Raw genomic sequence first — 14,424 nt, forward strand, 5'->3', positions numbered from 1 at the left:
GAGAGAGAGAGAGAGAGAGAGAGAGAGAGAGAAACGAAGAAAAAAGTGCAGAGTATAATTCATAAGCAATGGAATAATTCTCACAATTTTTTTTACATATTTTATAATCTATGTGCCACATATGTTCGTTCAATGCTGTATTATAAAGTGTTGAGTTTAATTTTTTTTACATATTTTACAATCTATTTGCCACATATATTCATTCGGTGTTGTATTATAAAGTATTGAGTAAAATTCATAGCATTGTAATATCACTTAGGTCTATTTGTGTAGTAATTAGCTCACAATTTCTTACATATTTTACAATCTATCTGCTAATTACGTTCATTCAATGCCTTTTACGATCTTTCCTGTATTGTATGAGTTAACTGTATATTCGTATCGTTATTTTACAACGTAATTAATGTGTAATGCGTATAAAATGTATGATAAACTTATTACGTTCTTTTCTGTATCTTAAAAGTTAACCAAAATTCATATATTTTCCGTCGTCTCGTAAGTGCAAGATAATTTAAAAGGTAATGATTGCATAAAACGTTCATTTTCCGTTGTCTCGTATGTCAGTGCAAGGTAATTTACGACGTAATTGATGTATAAAACGCATAAAAATGCATGACGCATAAATTGTATACTTGACGAAGCCAACTAAAGAAAACGGGAGGAATTGACGCTCAAGAGAGAAAGCCTTCAAGATCGTATTTATTTTTTATTATTTATTGCTCAGTTTTAATAAATATCGCAATGTTTTGATCGTGTTTAGTATTGAATCCTTTTTATCCTCCATTATAGACTTTGATTTTATTTCTTCCATCTCGTAAAATAGAGTTTGATTCCTTGTTGCGTCGTTGATTCCGACGCTCGTTTGTTTCATATCGCGCCATTTATACTGATGACGCTTTGATTGGGCGGTCAGTCGCCTTATCAACCCCGTATCAGCACGACTGCATGGCGGGAACTCTTGGAGATCACGATGGCCGCAAAAACTTTTACAAATTCGTTGATGGCGACCGAACAAGGCGTCACATCTATATATTCCCAGTGAGTATTTCAAGCGGAAGGTTGTAGTTGTTGTTATAAGTTGTTGTATAGGTTGTGATGGCTGCCTACAACCCGAGGAAGCGGGAACATGTTGGTGTTGTTGCCTAGTAGCAACCAAGGCGGACATTTTGGGACGCCGGTTTCACGTGAGAGGTATCGATTTTTAAAGTCTTTTTTTTTTCAGTCATTTATTCCTTCTGGGTTTCTATTCAATTCCCGGTCATTGATTCCTTGTGAATTGCTGCTTTCGTCGCGTCTATTCAATTCCCGTTAGTCGATTCCAGTCTTAGATCGATTCCCGTCAGGCGATTAGTCGATTCAGGGAAGGTTCTTGTCCAAATCATTATTGTTTCTGTTCGAACTTTTTTTCTGTCCGTACTTTCCTCTGTCCGCACGTTGTGTGTCCGCGCTTTTTTCTGTCTGCACTTTTTATGTCCGCACTTTTTCCGTCCGCGCTTTTTTTCTCCGCACTTTTTTCTCCGCACTTTTTTCTCCGCACTTTGTCCGCACTTTTTTCCGCCCGCACTTTTTTTTATCCTTATTTTTTCTGTCCGCACGTTGTGTCCGAACTTTTTTCTGTCCGCATTTTTTGTCCGCACTTTTTCTGTCCGCACTTTTTTTGTCCGCACTTTTTTGTCCGCACTTTTTTGTCCGCACTTTTTTCTGTTCGACGTTCACTATCTGCACTTTTTCTGCCCGCACTTTTTTCCGCCAGCGTTTTCTGTCCGCACTATTTACTCTCCGCACTATTTACTGTCCGCACTTTTTGTCCGCACGTTTTATGTCCGCACTTTTTCAGTCCACTTTTTTCTGTCGGCACGTTTTTCAGTCCGCACTTTTTCTGTCAGCACGTTTTTCTGTCCGCACTTTTTCTGTCCGCACTCTTCTGTCCGCACTTTTTCTGTCCGCACTCTTCTGTCTGCTCACAGATCTTAAAAACTAATAAGGCTAGAGGGCTGCAAATTGGTATGTTGATCACCCACCCTCCAATCATCAAACACACCAAATTGCAGCCCTCTAGCCTCAGTAGTTTTCATTTTACTTGAGGTTAAAGTCAGCCATAATCGTGCCTCTGGCAACGATATAGGACAGGCTACCAGCGGGCCGTGGTTACAGTTCCATGGGCCGCGGCATGACCATTGTTGTTAAGGGGTGGACATACCGCTCATGAGCTCCTGTTGGTTAAGTGTCAGATTTGGTAGAAATATGTCCAGTGATTATTATTATTATTATTATTATTATTATTATTATTATTATTATTATTATTATTATTATTATTATACTGTTAAGGGTTAAAAGTACTGCTCATGGGCTCCTGTTGATTAAGTGTTAAATTTGGTAGAAATATTCCCAGTTATTATTATTATTATTATTATTATTATTATTATTATTATTACTTTTAATGGTTAAACGTACTGCTCATGGGCTCCTGTTAAGGGTCAAATTTGGTAGAAATATTTCCAGTGATTATTATTATTATTATTATTATTATTATTATTATTATTATTATTATTATTGGTTTTGTTAAACAAAATGGCAGTTTCAAAGGCATTTATTTTATATAGTAAACGCTCAGTTCGTCTTATTAATAATGTTTTTCTTGCGCTGGAATGCTTGCAAGCAATTGCCCAACATTCATATCCGGTGGTTTAGTGATGCGTAGGAGGTAGTTCTCGTTGAGTGCCAACCACTTTCGCCCTCCTCGTTAGGGCACCAGGCTTAGGTCGAGGAGAAGACAGCCAATCAGGAGCCGCCCTTCCAATGACGTCATGGCCGGACAGGCCAATGAAAAATGAAGCGACCAAACACGTATTGCATCCTATCCTGAATGATGCCCTAACGAGGAGGGCGAAACGAGTCGACATTCAACGAGAACTACCTCCTACGCATCGCTAAACCACCGGATATGGATGTTGGTCAATTGCTTGCAACCATTCCAGCGCGAGAAAAGCAATTAATAAGACGAATTGAGCGTTTTACTCTATAGAATAAATGCTGTTGAAGCTGCCATTTTGTTCAACAAAACCTGTATTAAAGAAGGTCTTTTTCCTATTATTATTATTATTATTATTATTATTATTATTATTATTATTATTATTATTATTATTATTATTATTGTTGTTGTTAAGGGTTAGACGTACTGCTTATGAGCTCCTGTTGGCTAAGTGACAAATGTGGCAGAATAGACCCGGTTATTATTATTATGGTAGAATCAGTGGTTATTATTATTATTATTATTATTATTATTATTATTATTATTATTATTATTATTATTACTTAATGGGAATTGATGGCAATCCGTGAGTGGTGTCCTTTGTGGTATTTGCTAAAGCCAACAGCTCTTGGGGGTTTACAGTACGTTTCTCCTGCTGGGGGTTACAATACCTTTCTCCTGCTGGGGGTTACAATACCTTTCTCCTGCTGGGGGTTACAATACCTTTCTCCTGCTGGGGGTTACAATACCTTTTTCTTGCTGGGGGTTACAATACCTTTCTCCTGCTGGGGGTTACAATACCTTTCTTGCTTGGGGTTACAATACCTTTCTTGCTTGGGGTTACAATACCTATCTCCTGCTGGGGGTTACAGTACATTTCCCCTGCAGGGGGTTATATACAGTACATTTCTCCTACTGGGGGGACAAGACCTTTTTCTTGCTGGGGGTTACAATACCTTTCTCCTGATACCTTTTTCTTGCTTGGGGTTACAATACCTTTCTCCTGATATCTTTTTCTTGCTTGGGGTTACAATACCTTTCTCCTGCTCATTATAGTACCTTTCTCCTGCTCATTATAGTAACTTTCTCCTGCTGGGGGTTACAGTATCTCTCCTGCTAAAGCCAGTACCTTTCTCCTGTGGGGTTACAATACCCTTTTCTTGCTGGGGGTTACAATAACTTTCTCCTGCTGGGGTTACAGTATCTCTCCTGCTGGGGTTATAGTACCTCTCCTCTGGGGGTCCTGCTGGGGTTACCCTTTTCTTGCTGGGGTTACAATAACTTTCTCCTGCTGGGGGTTACAGTATCTCTCCTGCTGGGGGTTATAGTACCTTTCTCCTGTGGGGGGGTACAATACCCTTTTCTTGCTGGGGGTTACAATAACTTTCTCCTGCTGGGGGTTACAGTATCTCTCCTGCAGGGGGTTATAGTACCTTTCTCCTGTGGGGGTACAATACCCTTTTCTTGCTGGGGGTTACAATAACTTTCTCCTGCTGGGGGTTACAGTATCTCTCCTGCTGGGGGTTACAGTATCTCTCCTGCTGGGGGTTACAGTATCTCTCCTGCAGGGGTTACAGTATCTCTCCTGCTGGGGTTACAGTATCTCTCCTGCTGGGGGTTACAGTATCTCTCCTGCAGGGGGTTATAGTACCTTTCTCCTGCAGGGGGGTTAAAATACCCTTTTCTTGCTGGGGGTTACAATACCTTTCTCCTGCTGGGGGTTATAGTACCTTTCTCCTGCTGGGGGTTACAGTATCTTTCTCCTGCTGTGGGTTATAGTACTTTTCTCCTGTGGGGGGTACAATACCTTTTCTTGCTGGGGGTTACAATAACTTTCTCCTGCTGGAGGTTATAGTACATTTCTCCTGCTGGGGGGTACAATACCTTTACCTTGCTGGGGGTTACAATACCTTTCTCCTGCTGGGGGTTATAGTACATTTCTCCTGCTGGGGTACAAATACCTTTTACCTACAATACCTTTCTCCTTGCTGGGGTTACAATACCTTTCTCCTGCTGGGGGTTATAGTACATTTCTCCTGCTGGGGTTATAGTACCTTTCTCCTGCTGGGGTTATAGTACACACCTTTCTCCTTTTCTTGCTGGGGTTACAATAACTTTCTCCTGCTGGGGTTACAGTACCTTTCTCCTGCTGGGGTTATAGTGCCTTTCTCCTGCTGGGGGTACATTTTCCACCCTTTTCTTGCTGGGGTTACAATAACTTTCTCCTGCTGGGGTTACAGTATCTCTCCTGCTGGGGTTATAGTACCTTTCTCCTGTGGGGGTACAATACCTGGGGTTACAACCTTTCTCCTTTTCTTGCTGGGGTTACAATAACTTTCTCCTGCTGGGGTTACAGTATCTCTCCTCTGGGGTTACAGCTCTCTCCTGGGGTTACAGTACCTTTCTCCTGCTGGGGTTACAGTATTTCTCCTGCTGGGGGTTATTTCTCCTGCTGGGGTTACAGTTTCTCCTCCTGCTGGGGTTATAGCAAATACCTTTTTCTTGCTGGGGTTACAATACCTTTCTCCTGCTGGGGGGTTATAGTGCCTTTCTCCTGCTGGGGTTATAGTACCTTTCTCCTGCTGGGGGTTATAGTACCTTTCTCCTGCTGGGGGTTATAGTACCTTTCTCCTGCTGGGGTTACAATACCTTTTTCTTGCTGGGGGTTACAATACCTTTCTCCTGCTGGGGGTTATAGTACATTTCTCCTGTGGGGGGTACAATACCTTTACCTTGCTGGGGATTACAATACCTTTCTCCTGCTGGAGGTTATAGTACATTTCTCCTGCTGGGGGTTATAGTACATTTCTCCTGCTGGAGGTTATAGTACATTTCTCCTGCTGGGGGTTACAGTATTTCTCCTGTGGGGGGTACAATACCTTTCTCCTGCTGGGAGTTATAGTGCCTTTCTCCTGCTGGTGATTGCAATACCTTTCTCCTGCTGTGGGTTCCAGTACCTTTCTTCTGCTGTGGGTTCCAGTACCTTTCTTCTGCTGTGGGTTCCAGTACCTTTCTTCTGCTGTGGGTTCCAGTACCTTTCTCCCGCTGTGGGTTCCAGTACCTTTCTTCTGCTGTGGGTTCCAGTACCTTTCTTCTGCTGTGGGTTCCAGTACCTTTCTCCCGCTGTGGGTTCCAGTACCTTTCTTCTGCTGTGGGTTCCAGTACCTTTCTTCTGCTGTGGGTTCCAGTACCTTTCTTCTGCTGTGGGTTCCAGTACCTTTCTTCTGCTGTGGGTTCCAGTACTTTCTTTCTCTGCTGGGGTTCCAGTACCTTTCTCCTGCTGGGGTTCCAGTACCTTTCTTCTGCTGTGGGTTCCAGTACCTTTTTCTCCTGCTGGGGTTCCAGTACCTTTCTCCTGCTGCTGTATTTCTCCTGCTGGGGGTTCCAGTACCTTTCTCCTGCTGGGGGTTCCAGTACCTTTTTCTCCTGCTGGGGTTCCAGTACCTTTCTTCTGCTGTGGGTTCCAGTACCTTTCTTCTGCTGTGGGTTCCAGTACCTTTCTCCTGCTGTGGGTTCCAGTACCTTTCTCCTGCTGTGGGTTCCAGTACCTTTCTCCCGCTGTGGGTTCCAGTACCTTTCTTCTGCTGTGGGTTCCAGTACCTTTCTTCTGCTGTGGGTTCCAGTACCTTTCTTCTGCTGTGGGGTTCCAGTACCTTTTCTTCTGCTGGGGTTCCAGTACCTTTCTCCTGCTGTGGGTTCCAGTACCTTTCTTCTGCACTTTTTCTGCTGGGGTTCAAGTACCTTTCTCCTCTCCCGCTGGGGGTACCTTTCTTCTGCTGTGGGTTCCAGTACCTTTTTCTTCTGCTGGGGTTCCAGTACCTTTCTCTTCTCTCTGCTGTGGGTTCCAGTACCTTTCTTCTGCTGTGGGGGTTCAGTACCTTTCTCCTGCTGGGGTTCCAGTACCTTTACCTTTCTTCTGCTGTGGGTTCCAGTACCTTTCTTCTGCTGGGTTACAATACCTTTTCCATACCTTTCTCCCGCTGTGGGTTCCAGTACCTTTCTTCTGCTGTGGGTTCCAGTACCTTTCTTCTGCTGTGGGTTCCAGTACCTTTCTCCTGCTGTGGGTTTCTGTACCTTCCTCCTGCTGGTGATTGCAATACCTTTCTCCTGCTGTGGGTTTCTGTACCTTTCTCCTGCTGTGGGTTTCTGTACCTTCCTCCTGCTGGTGATTGCAATACCTTTCTCCCGCTGTGGGTTCCAGTACCTTTCTCCTGCTGTGGGTTTCTGTACCTTCCTCCTGCTGGGGGTTTCTGTACCTTTCTCCTGCTGGTGATTGCAATACCTTTCTCCTGCTGTGGGTTCCAGTACCTTTCTCCCGCTGTGGGTTTCTGTACCTTCCTCCTGCTGGTGATTGCTGGGGGTTACAATACCTTTCTCCTGCTGGGGTTTACAGGGTTCCCTTTACCTTTCTCCTGCTGTGGGTTTCTGTACCTTTCTCCTGCTGTGGGTTTCTGTACCTTCCTCCTGCTGGTGGTTGCAATATCTTTCTCCTGCTGTGGTTTCCAGTACCTTTCTCCTGCTGTGGATTACGATATCTTTCTCCTGGGTGTTACAATACCTTTCTCCTGCTGCTGGGGTTCCAGTATCTTTCTCCTGCTGGGGTTTCTGGGGTTACCCTTTCTCCTGCTGTGGGTTTCTGTACCTTTCCTCCTGCTGGTGGTTGCAATATCTTTCTCCTGCTGTGGTTTCCAGTACCTTTCTCCTGCTGTGGATTACGATATCTTTCTCCTCCTGGGGGTTACAATACCTTTCTCCTGCTGGGGGTTCCAGTATCTTTTCCTGCTGTGGGTTTCTGGGGTACCTTTCTCCTGCTGTGGGTTTCTGTACCTTCCTCCTGCTGGTGGTTGCAATATCTTTCTCCTGCTGTGGTTTCCAGTACCTTTCTCCTGCTGTGGATTACGATATCTTTCTCCTGGGGGTTACAATACCTTTCTCCTGCTGTGGGTTCCAGTATCTTTCTCGTGCTGTGGGTTTCAGTACCTTTCTCCTGCTGTGGGTTTCTGTACCTTCCTCCTGCTGGTGGTTGCAATATCTTTCTCCTGCTGTGGTTTCCAGTACCTTTCTTCTGCTGTGGATTGCGATACCTTTCTCCTGGGGGTTACAATACCTTTCTCCTGCTGTGGGTTTCAGTACCTTTCTCCTGCTGGGGGTTACAGCACCTTTCTCTTGCTGCTTTTGACTCCAAGACAGAATTTCCAATTTAACTATTCTCATGTGCCCATATTTCTGCACTCCATGGTTGAGGAACCATGATCTACCAGGCTGGAATGTAGCTTTGCCCCTGACCAAGAACCGTCTTAATTCACCTGTTGCCATGTTGGTTATGATCACATAACCCTCATCTGGCAATTGGCCAGCATCCAAGCAGTGGTGTAGCAGGGGCCAAGATGTATTTTGTGGGGGCCAAGGAAATTTACACAAAACTAATGTACCAGTTTTGTAAAATATACTATTCTCGAATCTATGTATCCACGTGAATGAAGGAAAATAATAGTAATTAGTAATTAGTAAACCTGTATTTGAAATTTACAGAGCTCAGTTTTCAATTAATTTTTTTCAACGCTTACTGTATGCAGATGCATCAACAATAGCCTCATTTCTGTTATCAAGGTTCAGTTTTCAACTGTAGTATAATATGCTCGTCATGCAAATTTAGTTAAAAACCTATAACTGTAATTCTGCTTTTGACCACCAAAGGGTTAAAGTTTAGCTACAGAGGGAATTTCAACTGGGGGGCCCAGTTGGGGGGGGGGCCAAGCATCTGACTGGTGGTGCTCTATGCCACGCCACTGCACCCAAGCCTCAGGATTCTGTAACTTAACCCACAGCAATTATATTCATTCCTGAGCTGAAGGACTCTGGGACATAGCCCTTGATGCCACATAGCCTCTGTACCAAGTTTCCTTGTAAAACCACCTTTACTGTCAATTTCTCTCTCAGTGTTGAATGACCTCGTAGGTCCTAGCGCCTGCCCGTTGGCCTGAATTGGCTGCCCTGCTTGGTGGTATAATCAAGCACCCTTTCTTGACTGTATATACAGTATTTTATATCATACTGTGCTTAAATAGGCATGAAGAGTACAGTAACCAGCTTACAAATAATTCAGCATACAAACGGCCGTCCGGAATGTAACTTGTTTGGAAGTAGGGTAGTGTTTGTTTATTTTAACATGAGATCTTTATGTTGCCACATAATGTAACGTATAGACACATTTCTCACTCCATCACCCCTCATGACCTTTTGGCCTACGCGTTTTAGATGCATTCCTGTTACGGAAAAAACACAAAAGTAAATGTTTGCATACCTCAAGGGCCAATTAAAATTTAAGGTTACCGTAGTGAGGGGGGGTTGGCTGAATAGCTGGACTGTTTTCCATCTTGTTCAGGGAGAGTTCTTTAAGTGGAAATTTTCAGGTTTATATTAAAATAATCCAATTTATTCTAACTCTTGGTAGTCAATTTGATCTTGTCCTTACATCTTCAAAGTTTGGTGTGTGATTCTAATCATTTCAGGTTAAGTTTGGGATTCTGGACATTTAAGGTTATGTCTGGGATTCTAATCATTTCAGGTTAAGTCTGTGATTCTAATCATTTCATGTTAAGTCTGTGATTCAAATAACTGGTTAAGTCTATGATTCAAATAATTTCATGGGGAACTGTCATAATATTTTGAAGTCAACAAATAATATTTTTCTTTTCATTTGCATGAGGAGGATTTGATGGGGGCGCCTTTGGAAAACGGCGAGTTCTCGGCTTTAACAGCTGCTGCCTGCATTACCCTGCTGTGCCCTGCTGTGCCCTGAGCCCTTATGCTGCCCGCTGACTTGAATCAAGCAGGTAACGGTTGGGTCTTTGTAGGTTTTCTGAGGTATCCTAATTTATTATTGTTCAGGAATTGAAACTGTTGTGGCTATGTACCCTAAGCTTACCCAAGGTCTTTAGCCCAAATTGTGTTTGTGTTTGTGTATGTGTAAGTGTGGCTATGTACCCTAATCTTACCCAAGGTCTTGAGCCCAATTTGTGTGTGTGTAAAGTTCCTTGACTGTGACCCGACCCTCTAAATCTGTTTTGCCTCTTTCGAAATCCCTCAGTGGAAGGATGAATTCAGTCTAATGACCAGACACGTTTCAGGAAGCTGAAGTTTCGTGAATTCTGAAGAGGCCAAGAAGCCCTGATGGATGAAGTTTGGGCACTTCAGGAGAAGAGAACCTCCCCTTGAGTCTGTGTCAGCTGGATCTTGAAGAGGTACGGGACCTAAAGTAACCGAATCCCCATCAGGGAATTCGTAGATCTTGATTTACCTGAAGCCTCTGGATGCTATACACCTCTCTAATTCTTCCTTTTTTTGCAGGATGTTGCAGCCTGTAGCCTGAGCAGGCTGCAGTCTTACCCAGTGCCAAGAGAGACATAAGGTCTCCCCAATTGGGTGGAGTCGCAGCCTCCCACCTGGGGTAGCTACGTAGGCGATGACGTACCCCAGAGGTACCTGTTCTTTAAGGAAATTCACCTGCTGACGCAGTGAGGAGGCAGATAAAGCTCCATAGGCCTTCTCTTTCTCTTGGCCTTGGTCGCACCCGGGCATTGCCATACCCAGGGGGCAGGAACGTCGAAAAAGCGGACTTCCAAGAAAGGCAGGGCATGGAGAAGGAACGGCCTGAGGCGGGAGAATGAAAGGGCCTGGAGGAGGAGGAAGAATGGCTGGTACTTAATTTTGCTTACAACTAGCTTGTATTAAGCTGGTACTTAATTTTGCCTACAACTAGCTTGCATTAAGCTGGTACCAGTATAACACAACTGGCTTGTATTAGCTGATATAATTTGCCACCACAACTAGCTTGTATTAAGCTGGTACTTAATTTTGCCTACAACTGGCTTGCATTAAGCTGGTGCTTAATTATGCTTACAACTGGCTTGTATTAGCTGATGCTTAATTTTTACTTACTACAACTAGCTTGTATTAAGCTGGTACTTAATTTTGCCTACAACTAGCTTGCATTAAGCTGGTACTTAATTATGCTTACAACTAGCTTGTATTAAGCTGGTACTTAATTTTGCCTACAACTAGCTTGTATTAAGCTGGTGCCTAATTTTGCTTACAACTAGCTTGTATTAAGCTGGTATAATTTTGCTTACAACTAGCTTATTAAGCTGGTACCAATTATGCTAACTAGCTTGTATTAAGCTGGTGGTACTTAATTTCACTGACTAAACGTATTAAGCTGGTGCCTAATTTACATACAACTAGCTTGTATTAAGCTGGTATAATTTGCCTGCAACTAGCTTGTATTGATAGCTGGTGCCTAATTTTGCTGTAGCTTGTATTAAGCTGGTACTTAATTTCGCACCACAACTGGCTTATTAGCTGGTGCCTAGTTTTGCTTACAACAAGCTTGTATTAAGCTGGTACTTAATTTTGAGGAGACCTAATGATGATTATATCCATGAATAATGCCCTTTTTTGTTTTAGGATAATTTTTTATTGCTTTTTTCAGGATTATTTTTTATTGCCTTTTTTGTTTCACGGTTATTTTTATTGCCTTTTTCAGGATTATTTTTATTACCTTTTTCAGGATAATTTTTATTACCTTTTTCAGGATTATTGTTATTACCTTTTTCAGGATAATTTTTATTACCTTTTTCAAGGATTATTTTATTACCTTTTTCAGATAATTTTATTACCTTTTCAGGATTATTTTTATTGCTTTTTCAGGATAATATTTGTACCTTTTTCTGGATTATTATTATTACCTTTTCAGGATAATTTTTATTACTTTTTCAGGATAATTTTTATTACCTTTTTCAGGATTATTTTTATTACCTTTTTCAGGATAATATTTATTACCTTTTTCTGGATTATTATTATTACCTTTTTCAGGATAATTTTTATTACTTTTTTCAGGATAATTTTTATTACCTTTTTGAGGATAATTTTTGTTACCTTTTTCAGGATTATTTTTATTACCTTTTTCAGGATTATTTTTATTACCTTTTCAGGATAATTTTTCATTACCTTTTTCAGGATTATTTTTATTACCTTTTTTCAGCATAATTTTATTACCTTTTTCAGGATTATTTTATTACCTTTTTCAGGATGATTTTTATTACCTTTTTCAGGATCATTTTATTACCTTTTTCGGGATAATTTTTATTACCATTTCGGGATAATTTTATTACCTTTTCCAGGATTATTTTATTACCTTTTTCAGGATAATTTTATTACCTTTTTCAGGATAATTTTTATTACCTTTTTCGGGATAATTTTATTACCTTTTCAGGATAATTTTTATTACAACTTTTTCTGATAATTTTATTACCTTTTTCTGGATAATTTTGTTACCCTTTTTCAAGTTAATTTTGTTACCTTTTTCAGGATAATTTTTATTACCTTTTTCAGGATAATTTTTATTATCTTTTTCAGGATAATTTTTATTACCTTTTCAGGATTATTTTTATTACCTTTTCGGGATAATTTTTATTACCTTTTTCAGGATAATTTTTATTACCTTTTTTCAGGATAATTTTTATTACCTTTTTCAGGATAATTTTTATTACCTTTTTCAGGATAATTTTTATTACCTTTTTCAGGATAATTTTTATTACCTTTTTCAGGATAATTTTTATTACCTTTTTCAGGATAATTTTTATTACCTTTTTCAGGATAATTTTTATTACCTTTTTTCAGGATAATTTTATTACTTTTTTCGAGATAATTTTATTACATTTTTTCAGGATAATTTTTATTACATTTTTTTCAGGATAATTTTTATTACATTTTTTTCAGGATAATTTTTATTACATTTTTTTCAGGATAATTTTTATTACATTTTTTTCAGGATAATTTTTATTACATTTTTTTCAGGATAATTTTTATTACATTTTTCAGGGTAATTTATATTACATTTTTCTCAGGATAATTGTTATTACCTTTTTCAGGATAATTTTTATTACCTTTTTTGGATAATATTTATTACCTTCTTGGGATAATTTTTATTACCTTTTTCAAGGATAATTTTATTACCTTTTTCAGGATAATTGTTATTACCTTTTTCAGGATAATTTTATTACCTTTTTCAGGATAATATTTATTACCTTCTAACTAGGATAATTTTTATTACCTTTTTTCAGGATAATATTGTGTACCTTCTTCAGGATAATTTTTACCTTTTTCAGGATAATTTTATTACCTTTTCAGGATTAATTTTATTACCTTTTTCAGGATAATTTTTATTACCTTTTTCAGGATTATTTTTTATTGCTTTTTTCAGGATGAATTTTATTGTCTTTTTCAATATTATTTTTATTGCCTTTTTTTTAGGATTATATTTTATTGTCTTGTTGAAGTCAGTATTGGGATTAGTTGAAATTTATATTTGGCTTTCTGCTAAAACAGAATTAATTGTTCTTGTGTTTCCTTAAAAGTAATATTCAATGTAATTATTTTTATTAAAAAATTATTTTTCTTTATTCCCTTTTTATTGAAATTTTTATTTGAAAGTTTGGTTCAGAAGTTCTTAGTGAATTTCTTGTGATTTCAAGCCCAGTTGCCTGAATGGGTGATTGTTGACAAGTGGCGCAAGATGGAGACTCCTACAGATTCTCTGCTCATTTCTGCAAGGTTAACAACATTTCTTCTGTCTTTTGAACTGCCTTTAAGTGCTGTGCACTCTCTGTGCTGTGCCTGAGTCATTATGCTGTCCAGTGACATCAGCCTTGCTGGTAGGGGTTGCACCTCTCGAGTCAATACCAGCAAACCCTATTTCTAATGACCCACAGCCCTCCGAGGCCGTGTTGTGCTTTGTTTATTTCATGACCCCCTCTGGTGTGTTGTGCTTTGTTTATTTCTGATGGCCCCCCTCTGAGGCCGTGTTGTGCTTTGTTTATTTCTAATGACCCCCCTCTGAGGCTGTTTTGTGCTTTGTGTATTTCTAATGACCCCCCTCTGAGGCCGTGTTGTGCTTTGGTTTGAAGCATTTGGGTGTGAATGTCACTATTTAGATTGCAAATGCTTTACTTAATTAGGTTTAATGCTGTGAAGTAGACTCCAGATCTAACTTCATCATCTCTGTGCTGACAATTGTTTGGTGAACTTGATTTCGACTCTGACTTTTCCTTCCAGAAATGAGAGAAGGGGTGGCCTGTCCACCATTGGTATGGTGCACGTCTTACCAGTCTATCTCCAGCCAAGTTAAACAGGGCATTGACCCACTCTGTTAACAATGGTAATAATGATTAAAAATTTTTATTTTGCTGCCTATTTTGGTCTGTTCACTCATGTTGTCAATTGCATGGTTCCACAATCTGATGTTCGCTTTTTGTAGACCTTCTTACGTGACTATAAGCTTCTCTGGTGATTTATGCTAAGTTTAATTTTTAGTTATAAGCTCTTCAGTAAATAATAAAATACATCTTAATGTATGAGAAGAGTCAAGGTCACTGAATATCGCCACCTTTCCCTAGAAATTGTTTTACGTATCACTTTGTCTCATTTTTGTTTTGTGAGGTTGTGTTCCTTCAACATAGCTGTGTTTGGCTGTGAACTTTTTCTTTTTCTAAAGTGGAATTTTGCATTTAAGTGTAAATATCGGTAACATCAGTAATGTAAACCTGTCTGTGAATTAGGTTTAATGTTGTGAAATAGATGCCACTTCACTTTTGGCAAACCATTCGCCACAG

General features: G+C 40.0%; 1 protein-coding gene across 1 annotated transcript in view; it reads right to left on the reverse strand.

Moving 5' to 3' along the window:
* LOC136842011 (caldesmon-like) overlaps positions 1-8,068 on the reverse strand; it is a 35,054-nt gene extending 26,986 nt beyond the window's left edge. The window contains exons 1-2 of the mRNA XM_067109411.1: positions 7,886-8,068; positions 5,684-7,129 (exon numbers count right to left, since the gene is read on the reverse strand). Coding sequence (XP_066965512.1) covers positions 5,684-7,129; positions 7,886-8,068 — 1,629 coding nt within the window. The remainder of the gene's footprint in view (positions 1-5,683; positions 7,130-7,885) is intronic.
* Between the last annotated feature and the right edge of the window lie 6,356 nt (positions 8,069-14,424).

The sequence above is a fragment of the Macrobrachium rosenbergii genome, chromosome 9 (genome assembly GCF_040412425.1).
Source record: "Macrobrachium rosenbergii isolate ZJJX-2024 chromosome 9, ASM4041242v1, whole genome shotgun sequence".
Taxonomy (NCBI): Eukaryota; Metazoa; Arthropoda; class Malacostraca; order Decapoda; family Palaemonidae; genus Macrobrachium; species Macrobrachium rosenbergii.